The sequence below is a fragment of the Pomacea canaliculata genome, linkage group LG9 (genome assembly GCF_003073045.1).
Source record: "Pomacea canaliculata isolate SZHN2017 linkage group LG9, ASM307304v1, whole genome shotgun sequence".
Lineage (NCBI taxonomy): Eukaryota > Metazoa > Mollusca > Gastropoda > Architaenioglossa > Ampullariidae > Pomacea > Pomacea canaliculata.
The window spans coordinates 23,018,927-23,039,231 of NC_037598.1; the positions used below are offsets into that span (position 1 = coordinate 23,018,927).

A 20,305-nucleotide genomic window follows, 5' to 3' on the forward strand; every position below is an offset into this window, starting at 1 on the left:
AGCTTCAGAGTAGCTGCCCTTGCGGGGAGGTACGTTGTATGCGAAGCCGAAATAAAAACTTTTGTGTCGCGTCTTCGTCACGAAAAAACATCACCTCATTTTTTTTTATAATTAATGAGCCCCCATAATGAGGCAAAAACTTTGTTCTCCGACCCTTTTTCGGGGTACGCATTTGTATTAGGGGCTGTGAGTTGTAGTACGAACTTGTATGGTAGTAGTGATTGCTTGTTGATTGACAGTGGTGATGTAGATGTAACAAACCAACAACGCTGCCTATAAAGATAATCGACAACTATATGCAAGTACACATTATCAACAACAAAGTTGCTTAATAACGCAATCCGAAGAATGTCGTTAAGTGACGTATATGATTGTGCATGTGTGTGTGTATATATATATATCGTGATTATCTGCGGTTTTAGGGGCAAAATCCTCCTTGTCAGAACACCGCTTTCTTTGATTCCCAGTTGATAAAAAGGATTATTCTCATTCTCAACCTAAAAATAATTTTGCTGTACTGGTCCTTCTATTATCTTATCAGTCAGAAAATAATGATAGGAAACATCTGGTAATAGAAAGTATATAAGATATGCATATGAGGTGCACTATATTTGAGAAAAACTTGTATGAGACAGAGAACTAAATCTAATCTGCCTGCACACACTCTCTCTCTATTCCTTTAAAGCTATATTTGTCATTTATAAAGCACTTTACTGTTGCAATATTTTACAATTAGTCTTCATTCTGGTGGGTCTGCTCTGCTGATGTGAAGCTTTAATGATTGTTCTATGGTTTCTTTCAGGACAGAAGGTGGAACAGCTATTGTCATACAGCTAAAGAATCTGAAAATATCATGCAGCAAATTGGGAAAAACATTCAGAATGCAGTGTACCGTGTAAATTTTTCTTTGAAGCTTCAAAGTGTGTCTGTGAAAAATGTAGCTTCTGTGACTTCAGACACAAGTGATAGATGGTCAAAGAATGTGAAGTCTTTTGATGATATCCCAGGGCCCAAAGGCTTGCCTTATTTTGGAACTCTTCTGCCGTACAGGCTAGGTATGTTTCACACTTTTTAAGTGTGTAAATTCTTAATATACTGAGTATTTGCATTTTTAGGAATAAAAAGTATATTTGTTTTCATCATAATTATTTGTTCCTGTGCTTACTGTATCAAAAATAGCTTATAAAAAATGCATGACAAATAACAGTTTATTTTTAAATTTAGGCTGGCTAAACATGAAAAATGTTCCTGACGTCCTAAGACAGTGGTACAAGCAGTATGGTGGTATTGTCAAAGAAATAAGGGCTGGTCACACTGTCGTACACATCTTTGACCCTGACTTGATCCGCTTTGTGTATGCTGGTGAGGACAAATGGCCCCGCATTGAACCTTTGCTAGAAACAACACAGCTATATCGAAAACAGTTTGATATGTCTCCAGGGTTAGGAAACACGTGAGTTCAATTAACTGCTTAAGCAAGAAAAGAGTGCATGTATGCATGTGTGTGTGTTTTGGTGGGTCAGTAGGTGCATTCTTCAACATTACAAACAGTGAATACCAGTCCTTTGTGTGTATATGACAAGTTTAGATTTCTTAATTCAAAGATTGGCTCTCCCTGCATGCTCTTTATGAAGTAATGTGATTTTTTTTTTTAAAGTGTTTAGTTTTGCCTTGGTTACCACCGAAACGTGAAATTTTGTTCTTGTGGGCTTTCAGCAATGATGAAGAATGGTATCGGCTACGAACTGCCATCCAGCAGCTCATGATGCGACCAAAAGAGGTGCTGTTCTTTCTACCTGGGGCTGACAGAGTGGCACTGGACTTTGTATCACACATCAAGCAGCACAGAAATTCCAGAAATGAGGTACCAGACTTCAGCACTGAGCTTGGAAGGTGGTCTTTAGAATGTAAGGATTCAGATAATTGCTGTTTTCTATTGTGCCAGTGAAGATTATTACATAACAAATGAAGGAAATAAATGTTCAGTTTGGATAATTCTTTACAAATGCTTCCTTCCAGTTTACTCTTCTTTGTACATTATACATTAAAGTTTATTTTTAAAAAAAATCTAATAGTCACTTTAAATTGATCAGATGATGATAGTAGTTTATTGTTACTCCTTGAGAAGCATAGGGCCGTAACAACACCTCACCAGCGGACCTGGTTTTGGGCAGCACCCCTCAGTTGGGCCCATGTGGTTGTCATGTCCTTTGCCTTGCTCTGTACTGTTCTTTTCCAAGTCTGCTTTGGTCTCCCAACTCTCCTCCTGCCTGGCAATGGTGTCAGCTGGTTTGCGCAGACTGTGTCCTATCCAGCCCCATTTGCGCTTTTTGATGTCTTGGCTAGTGACATTCTGGTTGGTTCTTTTCTACACGCAGCTGTTGGGGATCTTTTCAGGCCATCTTATTCCCAGAATATGGGGTAGGCATCGGTTGATAAAGGTCTGGAGCTTGTTGTTGATGGTATTTGTCACTCTCCAGGTTTCAGAACCATACAGTAGGACTGCCTTCACATAGGTGTTGAAGATGCGGGTCTTACTTTGTAAGGATAATGCTCAGGAGTTCCAGATGGGGAGAAGGCTGTTGAAAGCATTCCTGGCGATTGTTGATGTCATCATCCGCTCCACCCGTCTTTGTTGACGATGTTCCCCAGATATACAAAGCTATCTGTTTCCAGATGATGATAGTGATGATTTATATGCATATACCTCCCCCTGCCCCCTAATAGGGGAGCTCATGAATGCTTAATATAATAATACTTAAAGTTACTTAGTGTTTTTTATGTATGATACCAGTAATGTTATTTGCACACTTTTTCTGCGCAGCATCAGGAGTGGGCAGTTTTGACAGGTGCTTGGGATTTCTAACAGAATCTGGTAGAAGAGAAGCTGTGGAGTTAATTGATGCAAACACCACAGTGTTTGAGTTGACAGCAAAACTCAAGTTTGCACTTCCTCTGTACAAGTACCTGCCAAGTCCCACCTGGAAGAGGCTTGTGGCAGCTGAAAGCACTATATTCAGGTATTAATCTCTCCTTCCTATTCTTCTCTGCTGTTGTGCAGCATGTGACAATAGGATTCACTTGCCTAACAGCTCTAGCTTAACTCTGACTGCAGGAGCAGGTAACTGTTTTATCAAGGGACATAAAACCTGTAGAAGGAGCGGCCTTCCGCAAGCTTTGTTCTAGACACATAGAGCTGCTCCTAAGGCCGTTAGAACTCTTGACCTTTGCCTTCTTACGTCCCTTATCTTCCGCACACTGTTCCCATCAGATGTCATTTGACATTATTCCTATGCCACAATTTTCTTCTTATCTTCTGGATGTCATTACATTTAATGTCATTTGACATTTCTGAATTTCTCAGGGCCTTCATTGATAATTCTTCGCAAAATGACATTTACTTACAGTCATTGTTTCAGTGGGTTATTCCTTGCATGCAGTTATCATGGGTATATTTCATAAGCATATATAAAACTGCATGTACATCACTATTTTTGTGAAATGGTACAGCTGTGTAAACCAGAAGGCAATAAAGAAACTTTGTAATTGGTTTACCATGGTATCTCTTTTTAGAGAATTCAAGCGCCATTTTGATACCACCTTTGAGACATTAAAGAAGAAGATAACCAGTGGTCAGCTGAAGGAAGGGGAATTCCGTTTTCTTTGCTACATGTTGGGAAGACCAGAACTGGGAGAGAAGGATATTGTCACACTCACACTGTCACGCTTCATTGATGGCTTGTCTACCGTGAGAAGCCTGCCTTTATTTTAGACAACATTGATTTTTTTTATATACATGTTCATCAGCTCTTTATATTTTGAGCCAGATTAGGGAATCTGAATAATATGCTAGGCTGCTAGAGCACTTGTGCTAACACAACTATAAGAACGGGAGGAGAGAGTGCATATATGAGTGTGCACGTGTGTATGCACTTTTGTGTTCTTTACTAAAGTACTTAACTTTACTACCAAATACATTCATCTTTCAGCACCCAACAAATTATTTTTAGGTTAAAGGTTGTAGACAAATGGGTGTAATTTCACATTTGAAAGTGTTTTGAACCTTGGAGAAAAGCTGAAAACAAAGAATTATTTCATCTCTAATCTTATTCCAGTCCTTTCTAACTTAAGCCTACCACTCAGTGCAGTTACTGTACATTTATCAAGGATGCTTCATAATCATCTGCACCTTATCAAAACAGTCCCTGCCTTCCAAAAACAGTAACAACAACAAACAAAGGATAGCAGTAATTTTGGGGGGCAACTTTTTCATCTTATAGCCTGCAGTTCCTTGTTATTTGAATGCTACAAACATGAACTTATTTCATCTTGCTGTAGTGTGCAGCATGTTGTTATGTTTAGGTTGAGTGGCAGGTGGTTATTAGCCTCTTCATTCTGGTTACTCGTACCTTTCATTTTTCTTTACTCTGCTAGAAAATAAGATCGTAAAACTATTCAGCCTTAGAAAATCCACAGCAATACCATAACAACTGAAGGATCAACTTTATTTTATCTATGCTCAAAGAATTCTGTTCTTTAGCAGCTTTTAAACTGTTTTGAGTTTTTACAAAATTTATTTTATGTTTAAAAATGTGCAAGTTTGTAACACTAATCCTGTTATAGAACTTTTCTTGGCCTCATTTACAATTTCTAAAGTGTAACAGTTTGTTTTCTTAAGTAGAATACTAACATACTAATAGTTGAATAGTCATCTATTCTGACATTTTCAGACAACCCAGGCCCTACTGTTTGCACTATACTGCCTTGCTACAAATTCTGCAGCACAGGAAAAGGCGTTTGAGGAAATTAATTCTCTTTTGAGTCCCTCATCTACTTTGACTGCCGATACTTTCAATCAGCTTTCATACGTCCGAGCTATTATTAAAGAGAGCTTCAGGTAATAGGAGAGGGTGAGAATAGCATCACTCATAAACTGTATTTATGAACTGTAGTGATGAACCGTACTTATGAACTTAAGTAATGTTCTTGCTTAGTGGACTTTTGATTGTATAAATAGTTTTTCTTACTATTTCTCACTTTTCATATATACTGGTATTTTGTCAGCATATCCATCAACATTGTTAAAAAGATATTTCAGGAAGTAGAAAAATGTTTTTGAGTTTCTCACAATTTTCTTTGCATACATTTTGATATATACTTTTAACTTCCATGTAAGGAAACCACAATTGTATTGCTTCTTAAACTGTCTTTTTTCAACTGGTAAGTTTCCAAATGTCTTAGATTTTGAAATTTATTAATGCTGTTACTTTTTCAGACTGTTCCCTATCAATATCGAGATTGCCCGAGTCACTAAAAAAAATATGATTATTGGTGATTACCAGATTCCAGAAGGGGTAAGAAAATGGCATCCTGTGATGAATGTAATTCAGAGCAATGCATTTTCTTTGGAAAAAATATCAGAAATATTGAGTAGCTTGATGTCAGTCTAATTTCATGGGCTTGAATATTTATTTTTATTATTAATTTTTTTTTTACATCAACACATGTCTTTCACAACTCAGTTTCATATTTCATTTAGATTAGTCTGAACTACTAACAATTATTTGTTTTCTTAATTTTTTTACAAGAAAAAAAATGAATAACTACTTTTTTAAATCATGCATTCATGGAAAAGCATACCAGCTATCAGTTTTCTTATTTATTTTCAGACTGTCATTCATTTAAATAACACCACCTTGTTCCGTGACCCTGAGTTCTTTGAAGAACCTGACACCTTCATCCCAGAGCGTTGGCTGAGAGATGAGTCAGTGCAGAAAGTCCACCCGTTCATCCTTCTACCTTTTGGACATGGACCCAGGATGTGTGCAGGTATGTGAAGGCAAGCAGACAGGTGGTAAATGTGTGTAGGAATGTGATAGGAGGCAGATAGGCAACACTTTTAAACGATTGTTTTCTTTTTGTTTTAAATGTGGTAGTCTCCAAAGCTCATATTTTGATAAAGTGAGTTACTAAAGGTTTTTAAATGAAAACATTTTTGGATCTTTGATGGTTGAGGACTGCAATACTTTGGCTGAACCACTTGTAGGTGTTAAGTGGGAAAAAAGTGGTGGGGATTGGGGTTTGGACAATATAGTTAGAGGGATGGGAAATTTAAAAAGTCTTTTGAGTCTACAGTCCTACCAAAACTCTAGCAATATAATTTATGAAAGTTTGGAATCAAACATCATGATTTTAACAATGTAAAATATATAAATATGTGTGATGCCCTTGCATTCACTATTTACATACTCTTAGAATATAGAGAAATAATTTATTTTAGTTTTGTTCTTATTACAATAATAGCAAGTTTGAAACATACCATACAGAAGTTCCAAGTGCAATAATATTACACTGAGCATCAAAGAATTTCAGTGTGGGCAATGACAAAAGCTAAATCAGTGCATGACTAAAAGTCTGTATAACATATGAGTCCAACAACATTTTTGTTTCTGTTGTTATTTACTTTTAACACCTTTCTTGATTGCCTTTTCTTGATTTTTTACATTAGCCTTATTTATCTTCTGCTGACATTTTATTATACCCATAAATAGGGAAGAATATATAAAATAATGGGTCCCTTGCTCTTTCTCTCATTGGAAAGCTGATTCTTATTTATTTAGATCACACTGTAATTGTTTTCTTTATCATGTTCAGGAGATGTAAGTTAAATTTTACTCAGAATATGCAGTGACAGTTAAATTTTACTTAAAATTGATGTGTAATTTGTACAGGTCGGAGAATTGCTGAACAAGAAATGGCAATACTACTGACAAGAATATTGCAGAATTTTCATCTTGAATGGCACCACCCACAACTGAGGCAAAAATACTGCACTCTTAATGTTCCAGACTCGCCTGTTCAAATCACCTTCCTTGACCGTTGATTGTTTTTGGGTTGTATACTAGGGTAAGTATATTTCCTGGATGGAGAAAGTGTGTATCAATTTTTCTTCTTAATTAGAATACTAACATGCAAATAGTTGAATAACAACCTATTTGCAGGCAACTCAGGCCCTAATGTTTGCACTGTGCTGTCGTGGTCAAAATTCTACAGTATAAGAAAAGGCTGATGAGGCATCATGTAATTAATTCATCTTAATTAATTAGTCTAATGAAAAGATGGTGATGATAAGGACTAATTCTAATCTTTTTGTTACCTATGAGATTGTTGTCACAGCGATTTTGCTCTCCACTTCCAAAGTCTATCATGTGATAGATGTGCAGAGTGATCACTCATTCCCATCATAAGATATAGAAAGACCTATGCATTTTTAGACTTCCTGTGCAATGAAGCCTTATGGGCATATGGGACTGTTGTGTATGTGTATGATTCTCATGACAGTTTTCATATACTTCTACACTTTTTTACTCCTAACGTTTACTCCTGTGTGTTAAATGTCTGTATGAGAATGTATGCCTGCCCTTGTGAGCGAAGACAAATTTCTGTCCTTGGTCTCCTGGACAGACAATAAAGTCTGTTTTGATTTGATAAATTACAGTGTAATTTTTTTCAGCAGGGTGATGTTACCCCGTGTGTGTGTGTGTGCATGTCATATTCTTGTGTGGGCAAATGTGGTAGATATGCATGCTGTGCTGGCGATGTTTGTTGTCAGTCATGTGATGCTTTTTTAAATGCATATTTTTAACACTTACAGTATATGTTTCATGGAGATTTATATTAAGATCTCCGACATTGTGGAATGCTTAATACTATGACATGTATTTATATATTTAATATTATGACATATTGCATCCTTTATTGCATAATAATCTTGTTTTGTGATAGTAATATGATGACTATGATTAATCACTATGATGAAAGCTGTCAAGAGGCTAAGTACTGCTTTCACTTTTAATAAACACTGATTTCATGTGATAAGCATGATTCTGGGGAGATGTAACAGCATTTATGATGATAGCATAATAGTATTATGATACTGTGACTGTGTGGACACTTGTTTTTCAATGGACTAAATGCTGGACTTTTTGATAAAACATTATTTCCTGGGCCTTATGTTCATGAAGCACATTTACCTAGTGAGTTAGCCTACAGGTAATAGTTAAATTGGTGTATTCATGATCTCTGGTTAATCTTTTATTTAGCAGGTAATTTAATCGATGGAGGGACTACTTGATAATATTTGACCATATAGCATTATTTTAATGGTTGTGCTTTTAAACTGTAAGACAGTTTTTTTTTAAATTTACTTCATAATCTGAGACTATAAGGTGCAATAAAAACAAAATTGACCACCGCTGTCAACACTGCACACATCTTTTATTCTATTCGTCATTTTGTTTCCCATTGAAGACAAATTTTGTGACTGATTATTGCTCACGGATCACCATTTGATCAGAGTGAATAAAGTTGACTTTCTTTGGTTTTTTCGCATTGTTATTGAAATTTTTCATATTTATAGTTTGATTTAGGTTCACATTTGTGACCTTCACCAAATAGTATGTAAACTCTCACCAAATGTGTGCATGCACTTACACATTGTGCAAACATACACATGCATGCATATAAACACATACAATTTATAAAAACAAATTCTTCAAAAAATGCTTGCATTAAAATGCTCTGTACAGATGTAATTTTTTTGTATAATAGTAAAATGTTCTTCTCATTGTGCATGCATGCAAACTCTGAAACCAAGACAAGATATTGTGATACCTATATATATAGAAAGGTTATCAGGTTCGGAGGTCCACAGGCACTTAGTACTTTACAGTGTTGGCTCATTTTCTGTCATGTGGTACAAGACTGCAGCAATATGATGGGGAGAGCCTTGTATTCCAAAAAACGATAATCCTTCTGAAATGCAGGGGGGAAAAAATCTTAAATGTAGCAGTTGCCAGCACCTGAGCAATATTTAAATGCTGTGCCCTTGGCATGATTGTGCTCCTCACATTTTCTTATAATAATAAAAAAGTAAAAACAAAAACAGGCTAAATGAAGTTCAGATGTAAAATCAAGAAATCCAGGCTGCTGTACAGGTAATTGCTACTTATTGTCGGACACCAAGGACGACTCCTGATGAGAGTCACGGAACTCAAGAAATGTCATTCACAGGGTGATTATAATTATTGTAATTTATAGTTGTCATTTGTTCTTTCGGGGTATTCTTCATGCTGCTCCATCTTGGCAGCCCCAGCACAGGATGTCTTCTACTCCAGTCACGGTGAACGCAGTGGGGACTGTGTGTGGGTCCTTTACACGTCATCATCTTAAGTCAAATCACATGATGGCAAGCTGGCACTCGAGAAGGACATAAGTATAACAGCTTTGTCTTTACTCAAATGAGAGAGTGTATTGTGCATATTCGTGTTCGTATATAAAGGTGCATTTTATGCCTACACTTAAAAAGATGTGTGTATGTTGGCTGAGATGCTGGAGAAGGATGCTTTATAAATCCACTGCGTAATCACAGCTGTTGCTGCCTTTACAAAAAACAGATTGTTCAAAAAGAGAGATCCAAAGGAGAGGCTGACTGCCTCCAACTGTTTACCCCTCTTTCACAGTCTGCGAGATTTTCAAAGAATACTTGGTGCTTTATCCCTGAGACTATGTCACTTCCAGCTCCAACAGTGAGCGGATGTGTCTGGAACGACATCTTATACACCAAAATAGTTCTTCCGGAACTCCCAGCGTGGGTGCGAGTGTACAACACCGTGTGGTAAGACACGGACCATCAACATGTGTGCGAGTTGTCATACATTGGTTTCGTATGTGTTGGTGCTCCCTCCAGAAATTCCCGAAAACCCAGAGTACATGGACTGAGATCTCAGACCCAAGGGCGCATGGGTGGGCTGAAAAAAAGAAATGTCAAGTTTTTCAGAGCGTCCTTTAATAACCCTGACCACAACAAAAGTATTAAAATGAACATCATCACACATAAGACATAAGTCCACCTACTTGCAATGGAGAGGATTTGGTGTCGCTCACAAAAGCTTTGTTGGTGTGCCATGAAGGGAATCTTTCCTGCATTCTCGTCTTGTGTGGGTCGACCTCAAAACCATCAACATAATCTACAAGCTCCCGGAATTTGGGCAGCGCCGGCCCCCAAGTGGTCTTGGGAGTTGTCAGAAGACGCAGCTTCTAAAGCCATACAAGAGAAAGAAATAAACAGTAGAGTGTACTCGCACTTCAGCGGCAAAGATGTTTTGGTGTAAAATAACATAAAGCAATACCCACAGGGTCTGGACATTGCCTCATAACCACGAAGACAAGACACATCCCCATCTTGCCCACGGGTAATAAGTTGCCCTCGCTTCATCAAAATGACCCGGGATAGGGTTTTATCGTAACCTTTACTATGATCTCTGGACATATCTCACTCCACTCGATGCCAGGAGACCACAAGCTTTCAATATGTAATGTCAAACGCCTTTACTTATTTACGTGTCTTGCACACCACAGTCACCTGTCCTGTACCTGAAGCACAGTGTCGCCCTCTGTTTCCCTGCAGAGTTTGTACACCATCGTCAGCGGAATGAAGATGATGGAAGACAGAGCGAAGAGCCAGCCCACCCCGTCAGCCCATCGCGGGTACAAGTAGTCTCCGTATTTAGAAGGCGAGTAGTCCACTAACATGAATATAAAGATGAACTGCAAGAAACAGAGAAAAGTACTACTACTTTTATAACTACGATTCCAGGAGTAACACATCATCAGCGGGGTCTGGACACCAAAGCCATAGCTTTAGAAACAAGACGCTTTTCCTTGAATTCCCCAAGTTTCCCAGGGCAACGACTTAATAACTAGAACCCCTGAGCGATATGTTCCTCGACTAACAATGTTTAATGTAACCTACAGCCATTATGTGACCAAACTATTTAAATTTTTAAAAATTTATATTATATCAGACTTCAATCATTCCGTCTTCAACACACTGACCGCAATAGTTAGAGGACTGAGAACCATCCACGTGACCTTCCAATAGATAAATATATTAGTGCCAATCATGATGTGAATGTCGCGACAAAACCGGTTGCAACCTGCAACATAGCGGGGAATCTGTATAAATTCACATACATTCTTAGCTAGAATGATGTTGTATTAACAACAATTTTAGTCATAAATGGTAATTACATGTTTTTGATCTAGCCGTTTGTCCCAGAAAAGTAGTTCACGGAAGACATAATGGCATATTGGGAAGGAAGAATAAACCAGAGGGACGTTAGTCGAGTAGCAATTTTGGGTAGACCACCAACAAACTTCAACTTCACTATTAGCCATAAAGATGTCACGTGGCACTAACTCCTTACCACGTGCGTAAAATTTCTCCATGAAGACAAAGTCTGTGACCACAAGACTCACCGTAGACATAGATAACGGCAACGATTTCAAAGAACGCCACGATGATGAGAGTGAGGCCGCCAGCGTAGCTGTCCATCAGTTGTAGCAGGTACATGCCACCCTGACATGACACACAGAACACAGGCATGCCCCGACCTTGTCAATTCAACAACAAATGGGAGGTCTATGACCTTTAACCCTCTTCCGTCCTCGATACTGATTTATCTGAATAGGGATAAAGGCTGGATATTTGCATTTCAGGAAGATTGTATTTATTTTATTCAGCTTTGGTGAACAACTTTGAACTGGGCCTAGCTCAGTCATTTTATTTATTGATATATATATATAGCCTGTGTACCCTCAACGCTTCATTCATTAGCAGCTTCTACAGTCCAGTGCCTTACCGGACAAGCAAGGGGTAGGCCCAAGAAGAAAAAAACGATGCAAATGATGAGGATGACGAAAGATTTCTTTGGTCGCAGATGTGGAAACTGGTCTAAAATTCCAGTTAGTACAGTCTCTACCATGGCAAACTGCAAAATGTGACAGAGTAAGTCAGGTGTACCGAAACATTAGGTGGCATACGGGAAGTGCATGTGAGACAAAAAAATTTACTATTAGGTCTTGTCTCGTGGTATTCCGAGGACGTTAATTTGTCAAAACGATTAGCTATTACTACCACAGCACTAGCATTTCTATTTATTAAATATGTATTCAGAAGACTTTTTGTGAATATGATGGTATTTTCCCCACTGGTTTCCACGCCCACTACCCTGAGTAGCAAAATTCACCAAGAATAGAAAGTGTTATACTAATTGTACCTGACTGTCAAGGCCTAAAGTCAGAAGCATAATGAAGAAGAGAATGGCCCACAGGGTGGCAGGTGGCAGGCTGGACACGGCTTCTGGGTAGACTACAAATGCCAGACCGGCTCCTGCAGGTGAGAAAACCACAATTCACACACGTACATCAGACGTGCAAGTGATGCAACTATCTATTAATATCCACACATCTTCTTGCTCTGCATTCATCTTTGCTGCCAATGCTACCGTCTGTACCTGACAACCATACCTTAATCCTCTTGCTACCTAGGTGATACATAAGGCATCAACTAGAGACCTCCATTTCTGTCTGTCAGCTGTCAGACTCTGTCGCTCCGTGTCATCTCCTCCATTTCTTTCTCTGCTGATCTTCGCAGGTTTCCTCTGTCCATCTAACTCTACATCTACATCTCAATAATTTTCTAAACGAAGGCCACGAATACAGAGGAATGGGCAAGCTTGAGTGAGTGAAGTGTGGTTTCATTTCTCATGGCCAGTGAGCAGCAGAAATTCTGATACTCCTGCACCTAAAAGTTGTACATGGTGACAGTAATAAAAGTGATCAACAAATTTTTATCACAGAATAACTGGCCGACCATAGACCTCACAGAATAAGGTCAAAGCCAATGTCAACCTACCGTCCTTGACCACGTCCTTGACCTCTAGCCCCAACTGACCGGCCATGTAGCCCAAGAAGGAAAAGATGACAAAACCTCCGAAGATGCAGGTGGCTGTGTCGCTGATGACCACGATCATGGTGTCTCTGAGGGCAGATAACCCAGTGTTGGTGTTTTTTTATAAAATTTTTGTCACATTATCTGTTTGATTGTCAACTGTGTCAATCTACATGATTGTCTGACTATAGGGCTGTCCAAATTGTGTATTACACAGGAGCGTCCAATGCATCAACATTTTAAAAATAAATTATCCTCATCGTGAAACGCAGTCTAGCCTTAACTGATGGAGACTCACCTAAAAATGTTGTTTTTAAAGCGATTGTAGCTGGAGAGTGTTATAAGGCCTCCGCCGGCAACGGACAGCGCGAAAAACACTTGATTGGCAGCATCGTTCCACACCTGGAGAAACGTGAGAACATTCACGAAGATTAGAGAACAGCAGAGCTTTAGAACCTCAGAAAAGTGTTTTATTCAGATTTACCGACGATGCCGATACAGTCGTTACGCATTCAGTCATTCGTCTCACTATTTCTTACCCTTGCATCAGCTAGGCGGCCAAAGTCCGGAATAATGTAGTACTTAATGCCCTCGCCGGCGTTGTCAAGGGTAACTCCTCGAAAGAACAGGATGATGAGTACAACGTAGGGAAATATTGCCGTGAAATAGACAACCTGTACAACAGTACAACAATGTGTGAATAGACAACCTGTACAGCAGTACGACAGACATCTTGTACAACAGGAAGGCAGTGAATAAACTGAGAACCTGTACAACAGTAAATCCTGGACGGTAATGACATAGACATGAAACACTCACTCTCAGCATCAACCTACGAACAACAACAACAACAACAACAACAACAACAACAACAACAACAACAACAACAACAACAACATTATTATTATACGCACGTAAACAGACTGAGATAGCAAACACACCCATGAAAAAGACATTTTAATTCCAATCAGACATTTTAACTCTAAGCAGCAACAAACAAGAGAAGACAAAGATAAAAATAGCCAAAGTTCATCCACGTAAACAGATATAGTCACTGGACGATAAAGAAAACGTTGATAGACGAGCAATTAGTCTGTTTATATTCTTAATGAATTACTACACTCCATTTTTAACAAGAGCAGATCAAGACGCAGCAGTGAAAAAAATTATACAATGTTTGTCTACCTATTACTCACAGCTCAAACAAAAAGTAAGATAAGATGAGGTGCGAAGAAAAGAGAAGAGATGAGATTGAATGAGATGCGCTGAGATGAGAAGAGAAGCTGCTGGGAGCCTACCTTTCCTGTTGTTTTGATGCCTTTCAGCAGACAGAGGAAACACAAGATCCAGGCTAACAACAGACACAGAGTCATGTCCCACTTGGGTGTGCCGAAATCATCTATACCAGAACTTATTTTCAGAGCTCTTCCACTGAAAAAAAATGTTTATCCATTCTTAGCACATCTTGAAACAGAGACTTTCTTTTAAATAAAATTTCAACAAGAACAGGAATGGATACATATTTACCACATTAGTTAAAACGATAACCTGCAATAGGTAAGCGCCTTAAAATTTGTATGCTGTTGTCTTCGTTGGAGTGTTGGCAATATTTTGGTGTTGTTGTGGCCCTATGCTCCTGGAGGAGAACAAAGAATAAACTAAACTAAATGTCACATCGCTCAGAATCACTCCAAGCAATCAGTGAAAATGACCCTGACTGACACACGTGTACAAGAAAAACAACTTTGCATTCATTACCCGCATGACAGATGTACAGGGCCGTGTGGATAATCACAGTCCCGAGTGTTTCCAGTAAAAGGTGGAATCGAAACAATGGCTTACTTCCAGTATTCCTCCGAAGGTGAAATTCTCCTCCGACCCGTAGCGTTCGTGAAGACACTGTAGTTCCAAATGCCAAGGAAGCTACCGGAAGTTGCGTCATTACACGTACCATCCTCCAGCTTCTCTCCCTTTTTACAATCGACCAATGGCAGCTTGAGGCTGCAGTCTGGTAAGAAAAAGTGATTTAGCATGTTGACATGTTTACGTGCGGCCTTATCAAGATATCTCTTCAGACATCGTGCAAGGTTAGAAAACCAGCAAAGATAATAATATTTTTTAAAAAACCCGTCCTGTTGTTGCTTTAACTTGCCTTGGGTGTTCCACTCCGGGTTATCACATGTTCTCCATGGCAGGTTAGAGGTGAAGGACGCGAAGAGGTAGTACAGTGACCAGCCCATGATCATGTTGTAGTAGATAGAAGTCAAGGCTGAGACCATCACCATGGCAATGCCAAGGCCTGAAATAGCAGTCAGTGGTGTTTGAAAGATAATAACAATCCTGTAGGATTGTATGGGATAAAATAGTTGTGTCACTTGGCGTAATGCTGAAAATAAACAGTGACTGGGTGAGAGAGAGAGGGAAATAGTCTGTCAGGACAGATATACATGGCTCTGTCGTAGTACCTCTATCCACAGTATGAAAAGTTTTACTTCCAACAACAAAACTGCTAGGAATCAGCGATAAAAAGACAGTTTTTTGGTTAACAAAGAATGTATTGAAGGCTGTATGGATGAGATTTGTATCTGTTTAACAAACAAATGGAATCTGTCAGTTGTGGGTGAGAGAGGTCACAAGATATGTATCTGAAACCTTCTTTTATTATTGTTGCATACCAGGTATTATAAAAATATATGTCACACACCTTCCTATACACATTTCCATTTCAAAATCGCACGCACGCACGCACGCACGCACACAGAGAGATGTTGTGTGACAACCACTTGCCTTTAAACAACGGCGCGAAATCCCAGCATGCCATAGGACCGGCGCTACAGAACTGCCCGAGGGAGGCCTCTAGGAAGAAGACAGGAGTGCCAATGACGACCGTCATGATCAGGTATGGAAACAAGAAAGCTCCTCCTCCATTGCGGAAGCAGAGGTAGGGGAAGCGCCAGATGCTGCCCAGGCCCACGGCGTAGCCCAGTAGGGACAACAGGAAGTCGAAGCGCCCCGACCAGTTGCCTCGCTCTGCGTTCTCGTCATTGGCGTACAAGGGCGAGGGATGTTCACTTCCGGTTACAGAGCCCTCCCTCGTGTGTGTGTCGGACGTGGACGTGTTGTCCAGGGAGCCCTGAAAGCATTCTGGGAGATCAGTGAGTGAGTAAGGGCCATCAACTCAGATCAGAAGGACACAAAATAAGATGGCTGCTGTCTTGGTGTTTGTTGTTCGTTCTGGATTGTCACTTAATCTTCTCGCAATACAAACTGAGCGCATCTTCATGAGCGGGGAAGTGTGGTAGAAAAGTACACTCCTTTTTTTTTTTCTTCTATTTTTTCAACCTAACAGAAGGAAATGACATAGAGGTAACGATCTTATTTCGTTCTGTTTCTCTTTTTCCTTCCCGCTGTAAAGAGTACAGACTAAAATACAACTCTAATGCAGTAAGAATTACAAGTGACAAAGACACATACAGTAGAGCAGGTCATTAAAGCCAAACCTACTGTAAACGTTTGACAACAGAAGTAAATATGATTTCTTTATTTTATTCTGTAGGGGCTGCGATTTACAGTCAACTATTGGTAACACTTAAATTAAGAAAAAGTAGCAAAGAGAGAGAGAGAGAGATTGATTAATTCTTTATTGTTTCAAGAGCATAGCTCCAGCAAGGGTGTGAGCAACTGTCAAAGTAACTACACATCTTAAAACTGCTGTAAACATATCAGTTTGTTATACTGGACTTCTATAAACATTTGTAACAGGAACTCTAACACACACACATATATTTGGGGATATACCCACTCACACATACACTGCCCCCTATAAACTCTAATACTGTATATGAAGACTCGTTACATCTTAAAAGAAAAAATTCTCACGGCCATTGGTCAGCAAAACCCAACTTAGATGGTTTGTTCTAATCTTACCCCACCTTACAATACCCATTCTACTAACCACAAACCACTCAAACATCATTTTAACCTACCAAACAAATCGAAACAACAACAATCCGAGATAGAAAGAAAGAGAAAGAAAGAAAACATTTGATTCATTTAAACTTTAGTACAAATAAGCCTTTCTCCACCAAAAGTATGAAGATGAGAGAGAGATGAAAGAATTTGAAACATCCTAGCTCTCTCTGCACTCTCCCGCTCTCTCCTCCTATAAATAAATATAAAGACTATATTTCAAATAGGTGAGTTTCCGATAAGATTCATTACTTTACCTGTGACAAGGTAACGCCGTTACCCGGAAACGATCCATTACGCTGAGGGCCGCGGCGAGCTCCCGGGCGCAGGTACCTGGTGTTGTAACCATGACTACCATCAACAGCACCATTCCAGTCTTCACGCTCCCTCCACTGTGTGTTGTCACCTGTAGCCTGTGTATCAGTATAGTTTATAGGTATTACTATCTATGTGGCGACGATAAGACCACAGGTTATGACTAGAGAGGATATCTATTACATGAATAACATGGTATGGAGACAGGAAAATCCTTCAGTCAGTTATATTTGCGGGTGATTTCTCGAAATCATTGTACATTCACGAAATAATTAAGACTGTTGCTGCGACACATTCCTTAGTCGAGAAAAATGATCCTAAAAGTCATCCTGAACCACGGAAAGCAGGTGAACTAGAGAGACAATAAGAATGTACAGGCAGGGCTAACTCCCTTTATCCTCAGTCGTAAATAGACGAGAGAGGTATAAAATGAATTATAAAGGATTTTAAAGGTGTGGGACTTGACCTTTGACAAAAGTGAATGAAGACAAACTATGTACCAAAAAAAAAAAAAAAAAAAATCAGTGCATAATGTTGCGGGTGCGCAGTGAGAACGGGTAGAGTAGTGATCAGCAAAGGGTAGACCAGGGCCTGCTAGGGTGCAACACGAGAGAATATAGGATAAAGTGACAGACAGGATTAGAGTAGCACTATCTACTAACCAGGATCATTGCACTTAAGATCATTCGCCTCCTTTCGAAACTTTGACAAAATCCTATTTTTATCTTCAGGGGAGTTTTCTGTGAACAAAGCTCATGCTTCGGGCCACAGTCACTTTTTAGAAACAGCTGTCAGCCAAGGTTTGTCTGCTACAAAGATGAAGAAGATCATGCCCAGCGATGTTCTTGTGATTATTTTAAAATGTTTCGCTGCAGGAAGCAAATTGGTTTCAATAACATTCATGTACGAGGCCTAGTGGAATTCAGCCAGCCAGCCAACCAGCCAACTCTGAAGCAAGAAGGGGTCGCGCGCACTTTAGGTCAATAAGGTCGTAAGGTCACCCACCAGACTCAAGCCAAAACTCTACCTCAGGTAATGTGACAAGACAGACTGATTACAATATTCCTTGAGTGAGGTCTACTCAACGACACCCTGCACTGCTTTCCGAGGGTTAGGTAACAGAAGGTGCATGCTACCTGTCAAATATATTTCCCGTGACAGGTGTACGTGGAATCAGATTTTTGTGTAAGGCGCTCAGGTATGCTTCAGTTTGAAGCAGAGCAGAAATACATGGCATTACATAGTAAACAAAGCACTCAGGTCTACAACAGTCAATCAAGCCTACTGTGATCATTTTGTGAGACATCTAAAATCCCTAGACAAAAACAAAATATTAACAAACAACGGTATGATAGACTGACAGCCGTAAAAAAGTTTCTAAATATTACATCAGATACAAGCAATATGACTTGTGTGTAAGACATGGTGACATCACTTAGTTTACACAACGAACAGGAGCAGGAAAACGCTTAATGAGATGCTGTAATGAGAATAATTCATTCTAACGATTTTTCCGTCAATCCTCCACATCTGTATAATTATAATTTGAAATAATAATCATATACTGTTCACACATGTAGGCTACCAGACGATGGACCACCTGTATGCAGATTTCTCTCTCAAGGTTTGAATGTTCCCCCCTAATTCTTTCCTCCTCTTTCCCTGTTCAAAACGAGGGCCAGGGACGTTTCTAAACGAATATCCGTCATGGGATCGAGCCGGATACCACACGGCAGGCCAGTGAGAAGGTAAACAAACCTGTCCACCAACGGGCCACTTCCTCATTTGTCGGGTCCGTGAAGAATAGTTATAATGAATAAATTAATGTAAAATAAATTAAGATACAACTCACGACTGGTTTGGTCAGTTCCTCTGCGTTGGTGCGTCCCGACCCCACCATGATGGTCGGAGTTCCACTTCCGGGAGGACACACGGAGGGTACAGACACGGACTTGTGGTTACAGAGAGAGAGAGAGGTGGACAGAGAGTGTGGTATGTACACCGGAGGACACGGTGACAACACAGGGGGACACGGTGACAGCACAGTGTGTACACTCGCTGCTCTCGTCTCGTCCGCGAGCTTCAGAGGGTAGCGTCGGGTTCACACCGATCGGGTGTCACGCTCACAGATCGTGACCTGACCTAGTGACAGACACCTGAGGGAGTGTGCGCACGGGGGTGGCCCCTCCTTGTGGGCTGGTTTACCTTTTGGAAGTGCATGTCACGCTTCATTGACTGTCATACTCGACAATAGGGAGTGTGGCGATTGAGTCATCGTAGCTTAAAGTAGGGCACCCTGAACTGTGTAGGTGTGTTCTGCAATGTTGTGTGTGTGTTAACAGACTTTGTGTGTGTGTTGTCCGATCCGATCTACTCTCACAATAACTCACCAAACCGAAATTTGGAATGAATGAAAAATTTCCTTTCAGCAGATTCAGTACCTTGTGAGGCCTGTTCACCTTCTACAGTGTGACTACGATTCTGCTGGTTGTAGCATAACTGTTGGACAATCTCCAATCAACAGCATGCACGTGCACAAAGAATAAGTCCATCAACTTTCTGAAACAATCCCATCATGCCAATGCTGAAAGAAAAAAACGTACGTAACATAAGCAGAAAATTAAACACACATTGACCTTTGAAAGAGATTATTATGGGGTTATTTTGTGACTACAGTAGTTACACTGCTTGTCAAGAGACAAAAATAAAAATTCCTTAAACCTTTGCAGACAGAAGATTTTTTTTATTTGGTCATCTAGGACTCGTTTCGTGTCTAGTCGATAAAGAAGTCGATCATGTAACTGACTCAACCCCGTGATGCACAGCGCCGTACGCACGTCACACCCTGTTGACAGAATAACGGTCCATGGGGAGGAAGTCATCAGGTTGATGACGTCATAAAGTGTGATTTGTGTGTTTGTGTTTCCTTTGTTGACTTATTTTTCCTGTGCCGAAGCGAAGGTCGCAGCTGGCAAATAATGCATGGCTGATGTTTAAAAGAGAAAATAACTGTTTCAATCTCGGCCATGAGCTTCAAGTTCCAACAGATTGTATTTCTCCCTTTTCTCCCTATAAGTAGTCAAACATGTCATGACCTTTGGTCTCTAGCAATTTCTCATCTGTGACTGGCATATGAATCGTTTCTTGAGTTGTAGCCAAAGTAATACTGGACACTTTTCTCCAACTGTTTGACCTCCTGCGCTTGCTGACCCGTGTGATTGTAATCTT

The 20,305-nt window shown here is 39.8% G+C and overlaps 2 protein-coding genes across 8 annotated transcripts; one reads left to right on the forward strand and one right to left on the reverse strand.

The window, feature by feature from the left end:
• The first annotated feature begins 12 nt into the window (after nucleotides 1-12).
• On the forward strand, nucleotides 13-8,383 carry LOC112572525 (probable cytochrome P450 CYP44). Of its 7 annotated transcripts, none has more exons than XM_025252242.1 (10): nucleotides 13-29; nucleotides 803-1,055; nucleotides 1,225-1,453; nucleotides 1,717-1,907; nucleotides 2,825-3,020; nucleotides 3,574-3,748; nucleotides 4,731-4,897; nucleotides 5,276-5,354; nucleotides 5,670-5,829; nucleotides 6,732-8,383. In XM_025252242.1, exons 2-10 carry the CDS (start codon nucleotides 854-856, stop codon nucleotides 6,881-6,883), a joined length of 1,551 nt encoding a protein of 516 aa, XP_025108027.1. In that variant the 5' UTR covers nucleotides 13-29; nucleotides 803-853; the 3' UTR covers nucleotides 6,884-8,383. The 7 variants fall into 7 exon arrangements, 6 of the variants coding, with proteins under 6 accessions (XP_025108027.1, XP_025108025.1, XP_025108022.1 ...); XM_025252240.1 differs by having other exon boundaries at nucleotides 27-164; XM_025252237.1 differs by having other exon boundaries at nucleotides 29-164; nucleotides 808-1,055.
• LOC112572524 (sodium- and chloride-dependent glycine transporter 1-like) lies at nucleotides 8,257-19,322 on the reverse strand. The gene is made up of 16 exons (XM_025252236.1): nucleotides 18,930-19,322; nucleotides 17,020-17,175; nucleotides 15,581-15,926; nucleotides 14,946-15,092; nucleotides 14,636-14,801; nucleotides 14,092-14,224; nucleotides 13,333-13,467; nucleotides 13,092-13,195; nucleotides 12,758-12,882; nucleotides 12,120-12,232; nucleotides 11,703-11,831; nucleotides 11,320-11,419; nucleotides 10,897-10,997; nucleotides 10,435-10,608; nucleotides 9,916-10,098; nucleotides 8,257-9,809 (listed from the first exon to the last, which is right to left on the reverse strand). The coding sequence occupies exons 1-16, from the start codon at nucleotides 18,975-18,977 to the stop codon at nucleotides 9,711-9,713; spliced, it is 2,259 nt and encodes a 752-aa protein (XP_025108021.1). The 5' UTR covers nucleotides 18,978-19,322; the 3' UTR covers nucleotides 8,257-9,710.
• Nucleotides 19,323-20,305: the final 983 nt, after the last annotated feature.

What these genes read in the sequence shown, in the direction of transcription:
- LOC112572525 (XM_025252237.1), top strand. Translation starts at nt 115, where the DNA reads ATGAGCCCCCATAATGAGGCAAAAACTTTGTTCTCCGACCCTTTTTCG. An exon ending in TCTCCAGGGTTAGGAAACAC is followed by an intron (nt 1,454 to 1,716) that starts GTGAGTTCAATT and finishes GTGGGCTTTCAG; the next exon opens with CAATGATGAAGAATGGTATC. An exon ending in ATTATTAAAGAGAGCTTCAG is followed by an intron (nt 4,898 to 5,275) that starts GTAATAGGAGAG and finishes TTACTTTTTCAG; the next exon opens with ACTGTTCCCTATCAATATCG.
- LOC112572524 (XM_025252236.1), bottom strand. Translation starts at nt 18,977, where the DNA reads ATGGTGGGGTCGGGACGCACCAACGCAGAGGAACTGACCAAACCAGTC. An exon ending in CCTTCGGAGGAATACTGGAA is followed by an intron (nt 14,225 to 14,635) that starts GTAAGCCATTGT and finishes ATTTTTTTTCAG; the next exon opens with TGGAAGAGCTCTGAAAATAA. An exon ending in CAAGGACGTGGTCAAGGACG is followed by an intron (nt 12,233 to 12,757) that starts GTAGGTTGACAT and finishes TCTCACCTGCAG; the next exon opens with GAGCCGGTCTGGCATTTGTA.